Source organism: Peromyscus eremicus, chromosome 1 (assembly GCF_949786415.1).
Source record: "Peromyscus eremicus chromosome 1, PerEre_H2_v1, whole genome shotgun sequence".
In the NCBI taxonomy this organism is placed as follows: domain Eukaryota; kingdom Metazoa; phylum Chordata; class Mammalia; order Rodentia; family Cricetidae; genus Peromyscus; species Peromyscus eremicus.
The window spans coordinates 101958880-101979051 of NC_081416.1; the positions used below are offsets into that span (position 1 = coordinate 101958880).

General features: G+C 48.8%; 1 protein-coding gene and 1 pseudogene across 1 annotated transcript in view; one reads left to right on the forward strand and one right to left on the reverse strand.

The window, feature by feature from the left end:
* The window catches only part of LOC131913504 (guanylate cyclase D), a 37168-nt gene extending 22796 nt beyond the window's left edge, over positions 1-14372 (reverse strand). The window contains exons 1-7 of the mRNA XM_059266201.1: positions 14366-14372; positions 10509-11267; positions 4828-5123; positions 3168-3522; positions 1650-1734; positions 1061-1157; positions 845-973 (exon numbers count right to left, since the gene is read on the reverse strand). Coding sequence (XP_059122184.1) covers positions 845-973; positions 1061-1157; positions 1650-1734; positions 3168-3522; positions 4828-5123; positions 10509-11267; positions 14366-14372 — 1728 coding nt within the window. The remainder of the gene's footprint in view (positions 1-844; positions 974-1060; positions 1158-1649; positions 1735-3167; positions 3523-4827; positions 5124-10508; positions 11268-14365) is intronic.
* A 4009-nt stretch (positions 14373-18381) lies between these two features.
* Positions 18382-18779, forward strand: LOC131913577 (thioredoxin-like; annotated as a pseudogene).
* The last annotated feature ends 1393 nt before the right edge of the window (positions 18780-20172 follow it).

Here is a 20172-nt window from a genome sequence, read left to right on the forward strand (position 1 = left end):
CGGCTTCCAACTCTGCAAAGCCAGGCTACCAACAGATGAAGACTGAAGAGGTCCAGCCACGAAGCAGGTTCCGGCTGGAGGCCAGCTTTACCATGAAGGGTTCAGGTACCTGGGATCCCCAAGCTGTGACTAGGGGTTCCAGAAGAGACGTGAGAGGCATGCAGGAGAGGACGAGACCCAGCGCTCAGTGTGGTCCCAGCCCTCTGCTCTGGTCCCTGGCGGGTTGCCTCAGCACAGCCTCACCTGTTGGCTACTGTGTTTGTACGTCATTAAAGCCTTCTTTTGGTAGGAAAAGGAAAAGGTGACATGGCCCCGGGCGAAAAGGTGGAAAATAAGCAACAAGAGCCTTGTGCTGCTTCCTATGGAAACAATTAGCCAAGCTCAGTTGCCATGGCAGCCGTAGGTAAAGAACCACACGTTAGTAAGTAGTTGAACTTGAGAGTAACAGCATCTGAAAAATGGCTGTTCTCAGCAGCCATAATCTTGCTTGTCTGACCTTTGACTCCATAGACTCCCTGTCGGCTGGAGGCCCAGCTTCTACCTGGAGGTGCCTGTGGCTGGGTACTGCCTTCACCCTGGGATTTAGGGACTAGAGATCTCACTGCTTGAGCCAAGGCCAAAGCTAAGTAGCTGAGGCTGTGATTCCCAAGGTCAGCCCAGGAACCATGCTGGTGGGAGCTAGGTGTCCTGGTTCCCCTTTCTGGGGCTGCCGTTCATGCGCTAGGGGAGCCAGGAAAGTCCCAACAGATGGGGACCCCAGAAGCCAAAGACTGTGTCTTTGATAGACTTCTTCCAAACTGGTCACAGCCTTCCAGGCCTGGTGTGGGGTGATGACAGCCCTCACCTGGTACAGGGCGACATTGGTATGCTCCAGGAGGGCTGGTAGGCTCCTTGCTGACCCCTGGATCACCGACCCTGGGCTCCCACCTTCCACCACGACTCTTGACTCAGTTCCACCGTCCACATGCAGCCTCTGGGACAGGTGCCGGGGTGGTCAAGAGGCCAGACCCAGCCTGCCCCTCTGCCTACCTGCCCACCCTGCCCAGGTCTGCCCACCCACCCGCCGGCTGGGGGTCCGCTGGAGAAAGGTGAGATCCTGCGCTGTCAGCAGGATCCGATGGGGGCCCCGCACCAGCTGCAGCTGCTGGAGGCCTAACCTGGAAGTGGGAGACAGTAGGGGCCTCAGTCAGGCGATCGGCCCTGCCTCTGGCTCAGCACCCACCTCCCAGTCTTCCCACATCTCCTTCAGTGCCAGTTTTAGGGCTGGCAGGCACCAAGTACTGTCTACACAGAGCCTATGGGCCTTGGGCTCAGGTCTGTAACTTCTAATTCAGGCACATGAGGGGAGATGTCTGCAAAGGTGAGGGATCCTTGGGATGGACCTGGCTAGCCCCTCACTGTACAAACAGGAGCCTGACGCTCAGACGCAGACTCTCATCCAGCATCATAGGCTTCTTCCTCAAACCTCACACAGACCTCTCAGGAGACAGCCAGGGCTCCTGGCTCTTCTTGGGTGAAGCTAAGAGAGGGAAAGGCAGCAGTGGGCCCTGAGATCAGAAAGTGAGGATGGGAAAAGCCTCTGTAGTTTGCCAATGGAGGCCCCCATAAACCAGGGACCAGAAAGCCTGAGCCAGGCCCACCAGCCTCACCTGATGAGATAAGCAAGGATTCCACCCACCAGTGCCAGGACACAGGCCAGCGTCAGAGTCAGGAGGCCCCCTGGGGACTGCACACCTGTGCAGGGCAAGACAGGTGTCAGGAAAGCAGTGAGCATCCCCTCACAGCCCTCCTACTGCCTTCTCAAATCCCTGTGAGGTCTCTAGCCACCCCTGCCTGTCCCAGACTGGAGCCCCCGGAGAGTCTGGCCTGGCTTTGTCTTCAAGACTGTCAGTGGGAGGACAGGGTCTCTGTTCTGTTCTCTCCTTCTCCTGAGAGTGAGCAGTGGTGGAACAGGAGGCCAGAATCACTATTTGTAGAAGAAAAGAGGGGCAGATGAGCAGGTGAGGGCTTCAGCCCCTCCCTCCCCAAGAGGCTTCTTGGTACTCATGTTCAGTCTGGAAGGTGGATGATCCTGCCTGGCTGGGTAGGCTGCTATGAGCATGTACTCGGGGGAAGAGCTGATGTGTAAGGACCATGGAGGCAGGGGGTGTGACTCAGTACTAGAGTGCTTGCTTATGATAAGAAATACACAGGTTACAGAGTAGATGTGGTCAAGCAAGTTGAGGTGGCACTGGGGTCAGGAATACAAGCATTCCTGTCAAGGGAGGCCTGCTGGGGTGGTGTGTGTCTGGGAAGGTGCAGGAGTTGCTGTGTCTGTAGATTAGGGCCGGAAGAACAGGGTTGGCTGAGCCTCAGACAAAAGGAGGCAGAGAAAGTTTGAGGCAGGACAGGGACCTATACAAGCCTGGTCAGCCTGTCACTGCTGCCATAGTGACCATGTGTGCATTAGGGAATGTGCTTGTACATATGCGACTGTACACATGTGTGTGCACTTCTTTGTGTTCATAGTCATATGAGTCACAAAGGATGATGGCCAGGATGGATGAATGACAGAAATCAGAACTGTGTGGTGCCCTGCACTCCCTAGTGGACATAAGGAAAATGAATCCTGTACTTGGAGTCAGCAGATTTGGGTTCAGCATGAGCTCAGCCTCTGACTTCTTGTGTGACTCTGGCAAGTCACCAAGGCTTTCTGAACTTCAGTTCTTTAATGGTGTCTATGGGGGGAATGGCTTACTCACAAGGCTGTGGGACACTTAGGAGATCTAGGGGGCATCTCTAGTCCTGATCACCCAAGGGAGGCCTTGCTGGTCTCCTAGTGCTTCTCAGCTACTGGTCAGGCCTCCCATGAAAGGTCAGAGATCCTCTTTATATTTGCTCTTGCCCCCTTTGTAGGACTATCTACATAGAGAGTTTTAGTGAAGAATGGGTAAGTAAACAGATGGAAAGATAAGATAGGTTGACTGATGGATGTGTGGGTGGGTGGGTAGATGGGGGATAGGTGGGTTGGTGGTAGATGGATGGAAGAATAGGTAGGCCAGTGAGAAGATGGATGGATGAATAGATGAATTGGTATGTGGATGGATGGAAGGAAGGATGGGTGTATGGATGGGTGGACAGATGAATGACCAGACAGATGAGAGCTTAGTGGGTGGACAGTAAATTACCTCTTATGCATAGTGTGTTGGGGTCAAACCAGCAGCTGGCATCATGGGCTGGAGGGTTCCCTCCAGGAAAGTGTATAGCCTTTCCCAGGGGCTGCACTTGCCATGTGCCTGTGTCCAGAATGTGGGTGGGAGCCAACTGGCTTCCCTCGCCATCTGTGTCCAGGATGACATATTGGGCTAGCCTTCTGCCTTTCCCATCCATCCGTATTCTCTGACTAAAGCCAGCCACATCAAGAGCTCTTGTGTGGTCCCCTAAGTGAGCTCCCGAGAGCCCTGTTCCATGGTTCTCAGAGCGATTCAGGGCATGGGCCAACAGGATAACAGCATCATAGATAGTTCCAAAGAGTGGGGACACCTGTGGAAGAGAAAGTCCTCCATCCTGTCACCCTAGACATCGCAGGGGCCTGCAGGACTGTTTAGACTGTTGTCCTCTTCCTCTTCCAACAGCCCACTCTTGGGTCACACATTACCCCAGCCCCACTGAGCAGCCTCAGCGCCTCCATGACTGCCGCCACTACTGTTCCACCTCTAACTCACATGTATCGTAGGCACCTCAAACCTTCCAAAAGCAAAAGTCTGGGTTCTAGCAGGTTCTATCTCATTGCTCTTTGTTCAGGTCCTCATCTGAATGCTTCCCGATCCCTCAGAGCTCCACTCAGGAGTCACCTCCTCACGGAGGCCTTCTTAGACCCATCCTATCTCCATTGTCCATTCCTCTATTCCAACCTCGCTCCATCCCTTGATCCTTGTCTGCTTTCCTGGCAGAACCATCACTGTTTGAATTTGTTTCTCTTCTTTCTGGGTTATTGTTTGTGTTCCTCAGTAGGATGAAGCCTGTCTTTTTTATCACCAGGTCCCTGACACCTGACTGGTAGCACATGAGAGACTCAGTTCACATCTCTAAAAAGTGAATAGCCTTCATCTGCACCTGCATCCCTGTCACCACCTCAGGCCACTGCTCTTTTTCCTCCTTACGAAGCAGGCATTGGAGTTCAGCTGAGTCCCATAAGCCAAAACCAAGCCAGCAGCCACATCCCGCCACTAGCACTTTTCAGGTTCACCGTGGTGACCTCGAAAAATCCTCTGCCAACACCTTCTTCCTTCAGTCTTCACAGCTCGCTAGAGAGGTTTGAGTCAAGAGACGTGGAGTGTCACAAGAGAAAGAGCAGATGGAAATTAAAATTATGGGGACTGAGTACACTGTCACTGGAAGTCACAACACAGCAGAAGGGAAGAATGGAGAGACAGAGATAGATTAGATAGATAGATAGATAGATAGATAGATAGATAGACAGATAGATATAGATAGATAGATAGAAGATAGATAGATAGATATAGATAGATAGAAGATAGATAGATATAGATAGATACAGATAGATAGAAGATAGATAGATAGATACAGATAGATAGATGATAGATAGATAGATAGATAGATAGACAGACAGACAGACAGACAGATAGATAGATAGATAGATAGATGGCACAAGCCAATACCTGTGGGCTAGGCAGACAGACACAGGTCATGTGGCCACAGTAGGGTGTGGATGGCTAGCCTGGTGGGTCCCTATCCCAGGCTAGAAAGGCCTGTGACGGGTAAAGTGCGCACATATACTGACTCAGGGCCCCACCTTCTAGGCTGAAGAGAACCTGAAACACCCACCTGCTCCGGCTCCAGCTGGGAAGTAGCCCCTCCACTTGTCTTGGTAGCAGTAAAGGCGTGGTTCTCAGGACCAGAGTCCAGGCTGACAGTGAGTACTGCATCGTAGGCCTCCTGAAAGGGCCCACGGTCATCCAGGGCCAGGTAGGAGCGGTTGCCGTAGGGCAGAGCAAAGAGCAGAGTGTCGTAGGGCAGGAAGACCAGTCTCCCATCTGTCAGGCCCTCCTTCCAAGCGCAGCGCAGCAGAGTGCTCTGCTCCAGGCCCCCCAGCAGTGCCGAGTGCATGCACAGCACCACAACTGGGGCGGGGGGAACATGCCAGGGTCACCTTGGCACTTCAGCCCTTGCCAGAAACCCAAATCCTAAGGCCCTCAGAGCTCCTAAAATCTGTGGTCACACTTCTAACCCCAGCCCCTAAGCATCCTGGGTATGAGTGAGATTTGACCTCAGTCTGACCCCATAGCCATTATGGCCGAGGCCACCAAATATAGGTGAAAAAAAAAATCCTCTTGATGGCGGATACCCTTGTATTAAGATGACCCTTCTGACCTTCCACCCTAGCATGCCACACAGCACCTGCGCCAGCTTCTCATCCACCCCACACCTCAGGCCCTGATAATTAATGGCCGATATGTATCAACAGCTTTCTATGGCTGTCCCCATGTGCCCTTACATTTAGTCATTCACTACTGCATGTGGTGATATACACGCATGTATAATGTGTAACGCCAGCACTCAGAACACTGAGACAGCAAGGCAGGAGGATTGTGAATTTAAGGCTAGCCTGGGCTTACATGGCAACATCCTGTCTCAAAAAGAAAAAGTTGTAGTAGCATGAAGATGTTTGAAAATTCAATATTTATCATTATTGAATTTTCAGGAGAGGAAATTTGGGAACAGAGAGGTTTATGAGTTTCTCTAGAACATATAAGAACCTTAGTACTAGAGCTGAGACTGGAGCAGGACTCATTACCACTTTATAAGACTTAAAGAGGTGTGTGTGTGTGTGTGTGTGTGTGTGTGTGTGTGTGTGTGTGCGCGCGCTAAAATAGAGTCTTGTCATAAAGTCCACACTAGCCATGAACTTATAATGTACTCCAGGTTGCTTGAGTCTGTGTGGGATTATAGGTGTATGCCACTATGCTTATTTTTTTTTTATTAAGATGATTTCCAGGGCCTGGAGAGATGGCTCAAAGATTAAGAGCACTGACTGCTCTTCCAGAGAACCCGGGTTTAATTCCCAGCAACCACATGGCAGCTCACAACTGTCTGTAACTCCACTTCCAGAGGGTCTGGCACATTCAATTCAGACATATGTGAAAACAGAAACACCAATGCATATAAAATAAAAATAAGTAAATTATTTTTTTAAAAAAATATTTCCATATTAGAAAACAAATCCTTAAATGTGCATGCTTTGGTAGTTTGGATACATTTGAAAATTGTAGAGAAAAAAATCACTGTTACTTTATCTGAGGAACGTTCATCACCCCCACTGTCAATCCCGCTTTTCCTCCTCATCCATTGCCATCTCAATGGATTGCTTTTTCTGGGTATTTCCTCTAAAGGGATTCATCTGACATGGGACCCTTAATGTCTGACTTCTTTTACTTAAAGCACTCCAGGTCCATCTTGGTCATGGCGTGTGTCAGTACTGAATTACTTACATGGTTGTATGATATTCCACTGTCAGACTGACCACATTTTGCTTCATTCATAATCAGCCCGTGACCTTAACTGTGGCCCTGAGTGGCACTTAAAGGTCTAAGCACTGAGAGACAATTGGGTCAGGAGGGCTCTGCCTTCATCTACACTAGTCCATGGATGGGTTTATAATTGGTGGCATTGTTGGGGGGGTGATGGGAAGTGGGACCTCGCTGGAGGGAGTGGGTCCCTGGGACCATGCCTCTGGAGGTTATCCTCACCCTTTCTGAATCTGGTTCCTGGTGCCATAAGATGAGCAACCTCTACCACATGCTCTCACCACCATGATACCCTGGCTCACTTCAGGCCCAGAGCAAGGGGACACAGCTGACCTTGAACTGGAGCTGTGACTGAAAATAAGCCTCCCTCCTTCTGAGCTGTTTCTCCAGGGTACTTTTTTCACAGTGAAGAAATGCCAACTACAGCCCTCAGTAACAAGGGGTCCAATTGCCTCCCCAGGCACAAGACAGAGGGGAATCTGCCCAGGGTAAAGGTCCACACAGACCTCCTCTGCTCCTTTGCTCTCTTCCTACTTCAGGTCCTTGACAGACTTGCAACCATGGCAGAGAAGGCCACCATTGGCCGAGAGGAAGCCAGGTTCCTACTGCCATCCTTTCCCCTAGAAAACCCAGGAATATGGAGCGACCACAGAAGAACGGAGGACTCCCTGTGAGGCCTGAGGCCCCTCATCACACAGAGGTCTGAGCCTGGGTGGAGTGCTTTCCTTGGCTGAGATGGCTGTGTTGTTTGGGTTGGTGGCCATGAGTTGTCTGAAACCTAAACAGTGGGAGGAACCCCTGAAGAAAGACCCAATGGGATAGGCAGCCAGAGAGCTGTGGCCATGTTCCACATGCTCTGCCACTGTTCTATTGAGGGCTGTCCCCCAGACATGCCTTTTCTCTTGGGGGGAGTTGGAAGCACTGGCCATGAGGGAGAGCCGAAAACCACATAACTAGGGAGAAAGCCAGTGCAGGGCACCTCTCTTGACTGGCTATGTCCATCTCCTCTTCCCTCCCCTGTGACTGCCTCGTGCCATTGGAAGAACTATTGAAAAGCACACAACACTGGAAAGAAAGAACATTGAAAGCACAGACAGGTTCGGGGGGCTTACCAGGGGGCACACAACTAATAGGGCCAGCATGGAATTCCTACAGTGCCTCTCACCATTCTGCCTTCTGCATATGAATCTCAGCACCATGGCTGGAGCTCAGTTCCCTGCCACGGGGGCTGAGGCATGGTCTCATGGGTTCCTGAGCTTCTCCCACACTACTCCAGCCATGAGGAGTCAAACTGTCCCTCATCTCCTTGGCCGTGCGTGAGGTGTGTTCCCAGCACTCCTTGCACCAGCTGACACTTCTGTCTAGGATGCTCCTCCCTTGTGTCTATTCTGCAGTTGACTTCCCATTCATTGCTCTGTCCCACCCTAATGTCACATCCCCTGGGAAACCCTCTTCACATCCAAACAGGTCATCTCCTTTTTGTTCTGTTCATGCTCTAGCCTCTGAGACCTAGCCTGTTGCTGCCACATCCCTAGAGCTCAGCCAGAGGGTAATGGCACCTCAGTTCTGCTACAATCTAGGCTCACTTAAACATTGCTGATGCTTCCACTGAAATAATAGGTGTAGAAAAAAATCCAACCAACAATCTAATATCTGATGCATAAGTCCCAACACTGAAATACAAAGAAACGTGAAAAACCAAGGCAATGTGACTGTTTGAAAATCAGTAGTTATACAGGAGGGTCCACAAAGAGAGCAGAGTAGATGAAGTTCCAAATGAAGAGTTCAAAAGCATGATTGCAAGAATGTTCAAAAGAATCAAAGAGGATACAAAGAAATTACTGGATGAGCTAAAAGAGGACACAAATAAACAGCAAATGGAATAAGTCAGGGCATGATATGAAAGGGGATCAATACAAAGAAATACTGAAGAAAAGACAGCAGGTAAGGTGACTTAGTAGGTAAAGACACTGGCCACCCAATGATGCAGATCCGACAGCCTGTGTTCAGTACCCAGAACACACGTGTATACCATGGCATGGGCATCCACCATCCACATACTGGATCGTACACATCATCATCATTATCAATTTAAAAAGAAACACTTAAAAAGTCAAGTTCAAATATTAGAACTGAATAGTTCAATAACTCAAATAAAAACCTAGTAGAAAGCCTCAGAGCAGAATGAATCAAGTTAAGAGAGAGAGTGTCAGGTCTTGAAGTCCAAGCACATGAATTCAAATATTCAGACAGTGGTGAAGATAATAAGAAAGTGTGAACAGAACACGGGAGATCAATTCAGTGCCACCAAAGGACCAGATCTGAGAGTCATGGACATAAAGAAGGAGACTTTCAAGTTAAATGCATCAAAAATACATTTAATAAGAACAGCAGAAAATTCCCCAAATCTAGTGGGCTATCCAGATACAGGAGGCATTTAGAATGCCAGAGAGACAAGACATCCCCATATCCTATTATAGTTAAAACACTGAGTATACAGAGCAAAGAGTGTATGTTGAGAGCTGAAATAGAGAAGCACCAAGTCACATCTAGAATAGGTCTATCGTAATAATAGCAGATTTCTCAACAGAGAATCTAAAAGCTAAGAGGTTATGGACAGTAGTTTAATCCCTGAAAGAAAATTAACTGAGAACATGGATTACTATACCCAGCAAAGCTATCATATTATCCTTCTATGTAAAACAAAAGTAAAGACATTCATGACCACTTAGCTAGCATGACACACAAATGAGAAAGATAAACATATCCATGAGGACACGAGAAAGAATAAACTACACTAGACAAATACATAAGCAATTTAGGATTGGGAAAGCACCAAATATTACAAAAATAACAAAGTGGCAGAAATGAATGCCTACATTTCAGTAAAAATCCTGGATGTTAACAGTTTCAATTCCTCAATTGAAAGACATAGAGTAACAGATTAGATTTTAAAAAGCAAAAACAGGACCCACCTATGTGTTGTCTAGAAGAAACACCCCTCACTGACAAAGACAGCCTTTTGGTGAAAGGATAATAAAAGATATTCCAAGTCAATAGAACTGGAAAGCATGCAACTGTAGCAATTCTAACACCTAGCTAAATAGACTTCAAATTTTAGAAAGTCATAAAAGATAAAGAAAGTCAGTATACTTGGCTAAAAGGATGATCTATTAGAAGGATACTGCAATTATGAACACATAGGCACCAAACACTGAATTTCATGAAACAAACCATACTAGTTGTAAAGGTGCTGATTGATCTTAACACAGTAACAGTGGATGACTAATTTGCTGCATTTTGGGACACAAAGCAACTCTTAACAAATAAAAAAAAAAACCCTGAAATAAATCTATTCTATCTGATAACAATGTAATAAAACTATAAATCAATAGCAAGAGAAACTGCACAAAAGTGGAGATTGGACAACACAGTACTGAACAATGAATGGATCATCAAAGAATTTGGAGGGTGAATTTTTTAAATTCCTAGGATCAAGTGAAAATGAAAATACAACAGATCAGAGCCTGTGGGATATAATGAAAATAGCTCTAAGAGCTACATATATACACACATATCTGTGCACACATGCACACATGCTGTTCTATTTTATTTCATTCTCAATTTTATCCTTTTTATTCTCCCCTACTTATTTATTTGTTTGTTTGTTTGTGTTTGTTTCATTTATAATGCTAGTCATGATTAGATCTTTGTTATACTCCTAGAACTGTCATTTCAAAGGCAACCGCCAAGAATGCGCTGGGCTTCACAACCAACATTTGAACCAGAGCTTATGATCCTGTGGATCTGACTGACTACTGTGTAGCAAGTTCCTTGCTCTCTTTGGGCTGCCAAAGGAAGCCTTCATCAAGGATAACTTACAGGGTTGTTATTCAGTTACTTGACAAGTGCTCAGCCCAGTTGATATTGACAGGGCTAATTCAAGCTGCCTACAGCAGGGAGGGACCCAGACATACTTACTTTTCAGATCATGCACACTGTGGATCTGCTTGCAAACCTCCATGGCCTCCTTCTCTCCAGGTCCCAAAGAAGTCACCAGTCCAATGGACAGCCCATGGGCCCTGAAAGCTGTGGCCAGCTGCTGAGCTGTGGCTACCCAGATGTCCTGGTGAGAGGACACAATGGCCAAGCGAGCCCAGCCAAAGTGCCTCATGACAGACAGTAGCACATGGGCAGCAGAAGGCAACGTGGGCACCAACTCACCTCCTCCCTCTGGAGCCCCACAGGCCCAGGAGAAGAGGGACTTGCCCCAGCCTTGGGCCAGCAGGGCTGCTGCTGGGCAGTATCCTGGATTGACAGGGCCCACAAAAGCAGCCACTGTGTTCCTGTGGGCCACGAATGTGGCCAGGGCATGAGGGGTATCACAGCCTGTGGGGAGGACCTTGAAATCCAGCTGTGAACCCAGCAGCAGTGAGGCATCCTGGTTGACTCGATCTACAGCTAGCTGAGTAGCCATGCTGGGGAGGGCCTGGGCAAAGATGGGGTCACAGTCCCAGGGACCCAGCACCCCAAGGGTAAAGGTCTCTCTTGCCCATGCTGGCAGGGAGAGGGAGTCAGCCCATAGAAGGACACCCCAAAATACCACAGAGAGAACTGATATGGAAGAGGTTGTCCTCAGATGACTGACATTGAGCCCCCATGGGCTCTGGCAGGGCAGACAGGTCCTCCTGGGTGGTGCTGTCCAGTCCTGGCATTCAAAGTGCAGGGCCTGCTGCAGTCCTGGGGGAGGAGTGTAGATAAGCCTTGTGTCTAGCCTTTCTGCTGTTTCTCATATTGGTACATAAGATACTTGGAGCCATGATCTGAAGGACTCCCTAGGACTGGCCCAGAGCTGTGATGTCCAAGCTGAGTCCCAGGCTGGAGCTCAAACAGGACATTGCCTACAAAAATAGCATTGAGACCCAACCCCTTGCCTCTCCCTGCAAACTAGCCTCCGAGGCTGTCTGAGCCTCGTCTTCCTCCTCTGAAAACACGAACTGCAAAACTGCTCAGAAGTCTTACTGTGGTGACAAAACAGCATCATGGACAGCATTTGGCATAATGCCAGTGCCCAGGGACCCCGTGTCCTACCTCTTCTACCCTGTGATGGCTGTTTCTTCTTTCACTCATCTTTAGGAGGACCAAGCTCTCGCTGCCCTGCCACTGTTCTCTACAAGCCTAGCTCCACCCAAAGGTCCTGGCTGCTGGGTCCAAGGCCCCGGGAGCAAAGCACCTGTGCCAAGTGCTGTAGCTCACGTGCTGGGTGTGCCCAAGAGAACTGGGGCTACAGTGTTCACACTACACCTGTGTGTTCCATTCCTGGCATCTTTCACAGACCTGCCTGGACCAAATGGCTTCTCTATCCTACTGCACAGAGGAAGAAACTGGAGGAACTGGCATGGAGTTAGTAGAAAGATGGGGTGTAACCCAAGTCCATTCAGCTCCTCCTCCACCTCAAACATGACCTTCTCAACCAGGATGCTTGGACTTCCCTCCAAGTACAATTGTCTTATCCTAGAAAGCATCAGTAAGATTCCTCGACCTAAAGCCCTGTTGGCCAGACTCAGTGTCTCAAGAATTCTGTAGCCAATGGTCTGCAGGGACTCACAGAGAGCTGAAGAGCCTAACAGGTCAGCTTCAGAATAAGGCAAGGGCTGGCTTTCACTGTGTCTGATTCATGGCACAGAATCCACATCCCTCGTCATTCCCCTCTATCTGCTGTTAGAGGCTCTGGGTACCACCCGGAAGCCCTTCTTGGCCTCTGCTGAAGACCTTCTATAGCCTTTCCTCCGTCCGCAGGGCTCAGCTATCTTCCCGTCCACACCATTGTAGTCACATTGAGAACCCCAGGAAGGAGTACGATCTGTTCTGGCCCCCAGGAAACTGCCCGGTGAGTAGGGAGGCAGATCTCAGCCAAGGGAAGAGTTAGCTATGAGTTTGGACCATAGACAGAGGATGAGTGGGGATGAGCAGGGGTCAGTGAGGGCTTCCTAGAGCAGACAGAGCTCACTTTAACCCTACACTTGGAGATGTAGCTCGAGAGAAGGGAAGGTTTTCTTTGAATGACATCAAAAAGGGTCTGGATAGGGCAGCTCTTTAGAAATCATGTTTGATGCTGAGAGAGAAGGGCCTTGGAACCGTATAGAAGACTCACTTACTAGCTCCTAACCTTGGGCTAGACACTGAGGTTCTGTGAGCCTCAGTTTCCCAACCTGCAAAATGAAGGTGCAAATCGTTACCTGGTGGACTGTGGAAACTAGAATGTGTCGTGTGTATGGTGGGGATGAGCGCTCTGTACTTACTAAATGGATCCACCTCTCCTCTTCCTCATTACCACCCCACCATCTTCAGATCTTTGCAGGGAGGCAGAAGACGCAAAGAGAGCTGAGCAGGAAGGAGGTAGGAGGCTGAGTCTCAGCCTCCCGCAAGGCCTCAGCCACTCCATCTGTGGAGTTTCCAGGGTGTAGGGCCAATACTTTGCCCTACCACTGAAACCTACAACTCTGCTTCTCCAACTCAGGTCTGGAGGATGAAAGACTGTTCTTCAGTTTGCCTTGAGCCCTGTGGACCCAGCTGCCCCTGCTGTGATACTCAAAGTGACCTCCTAGCGTCCGGCTGAGGTCCACTCACCCTTGGGGCTATGGGATGAGCTCTGGCCATTTAGTGTCTTTGCCTGTCTCTAGATGAGAACCAAAACATGTGCCTTCATTGGTCAAAGTGGCAGTCACTTCCCTCACAGTCTGTCTCCCAAATCGTCCCTGACTCAGAGTCTGCTGGGAGCTCCAAGGAGACTCTTTACTCTCATTTTTAGAGGAGGAAATTTATTCTGGATAGATAGTGACTTGTCCAAGATCTCACAAAAGGTGGGACCAAATCAGAACCAGAACTTAGCCTCCAGTTTCCCAGTCAAAGAATCAATACCCACCAAATCCTCATGCTTGCACTTGCTCTCAATCTCTCTCTCTCTCTCTCTCTCTCTCTCTCTCTCTCTCTCTCTCTCTCTCTCTCTCTCTCTCCATCTATCTAACCTATCTAGCTATTCTTCTATCATCTATCTATCTACTTCATATAGAGCATCAGAGCCTTAAGGATGTAGATACCTAACTCGACCACTCTATGTCCAGATAAGGACACTGAAGCTCAGAGAGGAGGCTGCACGTTGGTCCTGAAAAACACTGGTAGGACCCCTGACCTGAGATCCTGCTGGTCAGACTCAGTGCCTCCAGAATCCTGCAGTCAACAGCCTGAAAAGACACACAGAGGGCTCACGACATTAGCAGGCCAGTTGTAGGACACAGCAGGGGCAGCCTTTCACTACAGCTCTGGCCCTGATTTGTAGCACACAGTCCAGACCTTTCTGTGCCCTGGTTTCCTCAACTGTGCAAAGACAGCTCAGTGTGCATCTTCAGCCTCTAAATGTCCGTCAGCACTGATGTTCCATGTGCTAGTAGAACACCTAGAGACGGGGATCTCTGTCTCTGAACTTAGCCGTGTTCTCCACCAAGTATTCCCCCCATGGGTGTAAGCTCCTTTGGTCCCTCTGCAATGGCCACAGTAGTTGAAAGGACTACCTGAAGTGGGGATGGGATTTGAATCTTTTAGAGTTGGAGATGGCCTTAGTGTTAGCCACTGCTTGGTTTATGAGGCCGAGCACACAGAGTTAAAGGCTCCCATCGGATCCCTGGAACTCAGAGATGGAGAAGCCTTTGTCTGCATGAAGACACCAAACCAGAAAGAGTGACAACAGCCTACAAGACATGGACGGAGAACTCCTATCAGTCCAGGGTCACCCCCCTGACCCCAGCCTTCTCTTCAGGGCATGCTCCCAGCATACTCACCTGCCATGGTGGGCCTTTAGAGTGGACACTGCACCATTGTCAGTCCTGAGTCCTCAGAGGCCACACTCTCTGACCTGGGGCCTCCGGTTTTCAATGTGGTGCCCTGGCTACCGCTCCTGTTGTCTGACGGCTTCCTGAGACTCCTGCCTGGGGAGTGCCTCAGATATGGCTCATTCCCTCTCTGTCCCCCTTAGGAGCCCAGAGAAACCACTTGGAAAATTGAATCTGTTCAGACCCCAGGGCTCTGGGGAGCCACCTCAGAAAGGAAGGGAGAGTTGAGGATAGGAGGGAGGGAGAGAAGGCAAGAGAGTTCTTCAGCACTGTGGACAGCTCCAGTCACGCTAGGGCACCCAGGAGGCAGGGAGTCTGGACAAGTCCCAGAACCCAGCATCAATAAGCATCCACAAGTGCACAATTCATTCTACTCACAGAGGCACTATTACTACTTTTATTTTAAAGATAAATTAAGTCCATCCCAGAGAGTTTGGTCATTTGATAGGGTGCAGAACCAGTAAGCGGCATGGCCAACTGATTGCAGCTTCAGGCTCCTGCTCACTGCACCATGCTGGTTGGTCATGAATGAGATGGTTTTTCTACCCTCCTTTTGGTGTGGATAAGACCTCAGTCCAGTGGGCTTACCCACGGCCCTCCTCCACCTGCTCCCTCTTACCTGGGCAATCAGCTTTTCTTGATGGCCCTGTGTCTGCCAAGGGCTGGCATCATGCCCCACCTCACCCCTTAGGCTACCTTGTCAAGTGGAAAGATGTTTGTTTTCTTTGTCACCTTATTCATTCAACTGGAACTTACGAAGCACTCAGTTCTCGGTTCTGCCATGGAGTGAGTCAAAGTCACTTCCTCCACCCCCCAATTATGCCCCAGTTCCTGCCGTTTCCCCAAACTCATCTGTCTCCTAGGCGTCGCCCTAGGTAACTGAGCCCCCATCATCATACGGAAAGAATGAAGGTTTCCACTTTTCACAGACTTTTTCTATCAGGGATAGGGAGGGGCACAAGAGTCAACAGATAATAAAGCAGGCAGATGTCATTTTACTGCTGAAAAGTGACAGATGCTGTAAAATGAGTCAGAGACCATCAACTACCATATACACAACTCAGCAGAAAAGTTTTCTCTTACGATGCAGTCTTTAGCATGATTTTAACAGTCAAGAAAGAGAAGGTATGTCGTAAGCTCATTTGGGCTGTGTATTTTTATATAGCCCCAATAGTATTCTGCGAGGGCTTCAGAGCTCCTGTTGATGTGCCAGACATGGGCCCATTGGCTCTCATTCCCATTCTCTGACCCCTCAGCAGGCTGGCTAAGCTCAGAGGGAGGAGCAAGGGTGGAAGGCTGGGACTGCACATTCACTGCAGGGGCTAAGCCAGAAACTCCCAGCATCCTTTGTCACGGCCTCTGGCTAGTTTCAGTCAATAGGAGAAGTTCACAGACAACCAGAGGAAGAGAGGGAGACACTGGGAAATTCTCACCCCCCCCCAACTCTCCAGGTGTGTTTTGAACTCATTACACTCTTCTTTCTATTTCTGTGTGTATTTGAAAGTTTTCATAATTTAAAGTTATAATATCAACAAATAATGTAGGGATATGAATTCTACTATACATTCCTCAGTATCAACAGTTTAGTTTTTTTCTTACACAGCACTTTAAAAAATCCTGAATTGTATTTTCTTTTCTCTTTCCTCTCTCTCTCTCTCTCTCTCTCTCTCTCTCTCTCTCTCTCTCTCCCTCCCTCCCTCAACCAGGCGGGCCTTGAACTCAGAGATCCACCTGCCTCTGCCTCTCTAATGCTGGGATTAAAGGCGTGCACTATAGTCACCCAGCCCTGAATTACATTTTTCTACATCACATCATGTATTTCCACAGTCAGTATTATCCCACAGGTTCCATAGGCCCTAAGTCTGAACACAGGTTAAGTAGAGACTTCTGCTTAGTGTCTGACTGGCTGAAATCAAGGAGCCAGGCCTGGGTCTCATCTGGAGAAACAACTAGGGAAAGATCTGTTTCTTAGCTCTCTTGGCCATGAACTGTGGGGTCTACTTGCTTCTTCAAAGCCAGCAACATAGAGAGTCGGCCAGCCAGCCAACCTAACAGAGTATAATTGATCTAATAATACCATCTCTGCCATGCTCTTTGTTTGGAAACCGGTGACAAGTGCCCCTCACCCATGGGGAGTGGGGATCGCGTGAGGCCGGCATCATGATACATTGTCACAGTCTGTTCACTGCATGCTTGTGAGAGTGGAAGAAACCAACAGCTCCAAGACATTCAAAGATACACCATTTTCTTCAGGGAGCAGGATCAGGGACCGAACAGGGGCCGGGTCTCACTTCATCACCACCTGCAGTTCTGCCAGGGGACCGCATAGCTGCCTCCCCACTGCCCTGGTTCCCTCTTTCTCCTTCCTGCTCCATGCTCCAGGTGGGATGTGTCCTTTACCTGAGCCCATCTGTTAGGGAGGTCCCCGTGGAGTCCGTTCTCACAGCAGGACTGACAGTGCTCTTACATGGCTGCTTGGAATGAAGGTGACTTGTGGCCCAACAGGGTGACTTTCAGTCAGACACTAGAAACCACTGACCATCATTGGGGATGGGACAGTTTTTAATAGAAGGAACAATTAGATATTGTCATAGGACTGTGGAAACTTCCAGGTGGATGAAACAAAGCTTCCTCCTGAAGGATCTGAGTCTGAGATGGCCATTAGCCAGGATTGTAGGGCAAGGCAATTCTTGGGACTAACATACTGTATTCTTACCATAGCCCTTCTTGCCACCTATGGGGCACTAACAAAATTCCCCTATAAAAATTGGGATCTGTCACGCAGGCTTATGTAGCAGCTCCCTTCTTGGATTGACCCTGTGTCCTGAGGAGTCCATATGGCCAGGAATAGGTCTAACCCACTTCATCAGAAGAACCTCTGCACCCTCTAGAGCAATGGTTCTCAACCTGTGGGTCACAACCCCCTTGAAGTCAAACTACCTTTTCGTAGGAGTAACCTAAGACCACCAGAAAACACAGATATTTACATTAGTCATAACAGTAGCAAAATTACAATTATGAAGTAACAATGAAAATGATTTTATGGTTGGGGTCACCACAACATGAGGAACTGTATTAAAGGGTCACAGCATCTGGAAGGTTGAGAACCACTGCTAAAGATCGAGGTGCTCCAGAACCCCAAGTCCAAGATAATAGAAATGGACAATAAATGAACAGCGACCCTCCTGCAGAGCGTCTGTGCCAAGAGAGTGAGAGACCCCGCACCGCCCCCATCTCCACTCCTTGACTCCTGCCCCATTGCTCTGATTATGGGATGGCACATTTGGCCACTAGACCACACCCCATCATATACAATACTGTCCCCAACTGACCCTGTCATCGTCCCCAGCACTCTCTTTCTCTGTCGCATCAGATGCTGGGTGATGGATGAGTTGAAGCTCCCAGCGAGCCCCTGCTTCTGTGCCCTGCAGTAAAATGCCTCCTCCAGTCAAGGGTGTCGTTGGACACTGGTAAAAGATGGGGTGGTCTGTGTGACTGTAATCCTGGCTTCAGCAAAAGCACCGGAGGTGAGGGAAACAGACACACGTGCAGTTCAGCTCCTAACTCTGTATGGAAAGGGATCATCTGAGGGAGAGAGCTGATAGAGTCAATCTCCAGGTAACTGGCTGATACCCTCCCCACTACAAGAATTGTTGCTCAGCAGCGACCTCTGCTGCCGGCCGTTTAGACACACAGCAGTGGCATCGCCATAATAGAAGTCCATGCTGTCATGGGTAGCCTACATTCTGGCTGTCAAAGCTACTTCCACTTATTGATGGAACCCTAGAGTGTGGGAGAAGTGGCTGACTGACAGCCAAGGACATCTTGTACACCTAAGTGCTAAGGACATGCACATACACACCCAGACATACACACACACAACAATAATAAATTATATTAAATGTAGTGTATGCTCTGGTGCCTCAGACCTGTTTCTTCAGTAGTTCATCAGGTGCCTTCCCACAATGGCCAAAATAATGAGGCTGATCAAGAGCATGGAAGCTTTTCAGGAGGCCCTGGATGCTGCAGGAAGTAAGCCTGAGATGTTGGACTTCCCAGACATGTGCTGTGGACCTTGCAGAAAGATCAGCCTCCTTTCATCTCCTCTCTGAAAAGCACTCCAGAGCGCCCTTCCTTGAAGTGGATGTGGGGGACTGTCAGGATTGTTGCTCAAACAGTGAAGTCAGGCACATGCTAACCTTCCAGTTATAAACGGGTCAAAAGGTGGGTCACTTTTTCTGGAACTAAGAGGGAAAAGCTAGAAGCCACTGTTAATGAATTTGTCTCATCATGTCCTGAAAACGCAAAACCAGCCACCAGCTGGTTAAAAGCTGTTGTTTTCCTAATTTGTGAAAAAGTATGAAGGACAGAAATCTATATCCAACTGCCATCTGACTGTAAATGACAATGAAATATTAATTCTACTTTTTTTTTTTTTTGGTCTTTTTGAGACAGGGTTTTCTCTGTGTAGTTTTGGTGCCTGTCCTGGATCTCACTTTGTAGACCAGGCTGGCCTTGAACTCATAGAGATCTGCCTGGCTCTGCCTCCCGAGTGCTGGGATTAAAGGCAAGCACCACCACTGCCCCACAATTCTAGTCTTTTTAAAAAAAATTAAATTTAAAAAAGTTCATGAATCCTGTGAAACAATGCTCAAGGTAGACTTCAGGCCTCTAACCCGCCCCCCCCAACACAACTGCAGCCACACCTACAGCCCCCACGCCCCACCCCAAGAACATGCACACACAAAAAGGAAACAAAAGAGAAAGGAAGGAAGGAGGGAAGAAGGAAGGATGTTCCAATATGGCTTTAGGCCACCTGGGCCCTGGGGTGACAGCCTCAGGGACAGATGGCTCTCCTAGCATTTACCACTGTGACATCTAGGATTCCGGCTAACCCCTTGGCATCAGGTCCAATTAGCAAAATGGCATCAATATAATCTACTGCCATGATACTCTGTGGGATATCCAGCTTATCCAAGGTCCCCTGAGCCCTGTTATGATGGAGAACTGGAGCGCTGGATAGCTCTGGGGACAAAACAGTAGAGACCTCTGCTGCTCTTTCCGCACATCACTTCTGATGTACTTCCTGGTAGGAACAGGACGGATCATGTTTGCCAGGACAAGAGCCACGGAGCCGGTGTCAGGGACTGTGTGGACCCAGTGCAGTAAAGACAGCTGGAGGGAAGCTTTCCTTGGCGTCATCTCAGGCTGCATTGGTGACAATTGTCTTTGTCTTCCAGAACATCCACCTCCCCCCCCCCAAGTCAAAATACCAGTGTGGATGCAGGATAGATGGCTCAATGGTTAAAAACACTTGCTGCTCTTCCAGATGACCCAAGTTTACTTCCCAGAATCCATGCTGGGCTGCTCACAACAGCCTGCAACTTCAGATCCAGGGAATCTGACTCCCTCTTCTGGTCTCCGTGAGCATCACACACACGGTACACATATACATACATAATAAATAAATAAATGTTAGTTTTTTAAAGAAATGCAAGTCAATGGGGTGTAATAAGAATGACTGCCTATGTCTCTCAAGCCTTTGATTCCACGTCAGGCCTCCGGGGAATCTAGTATTGCTTTGGCTGTGCTCTTTGGGCAGGGGATAGATGGGTGAGGGGTTTCAGAGCTTCTGCTTCATATTTCCTCCCCTAGAGCTCTCATTCCCAGGTCAGGGAAGCCAGGTAGTGACCTGCCTACCTGCTGCGCATGCTCACTTTCATCAGGTCTTTCTGGAACTGGGTGAATAACTATCG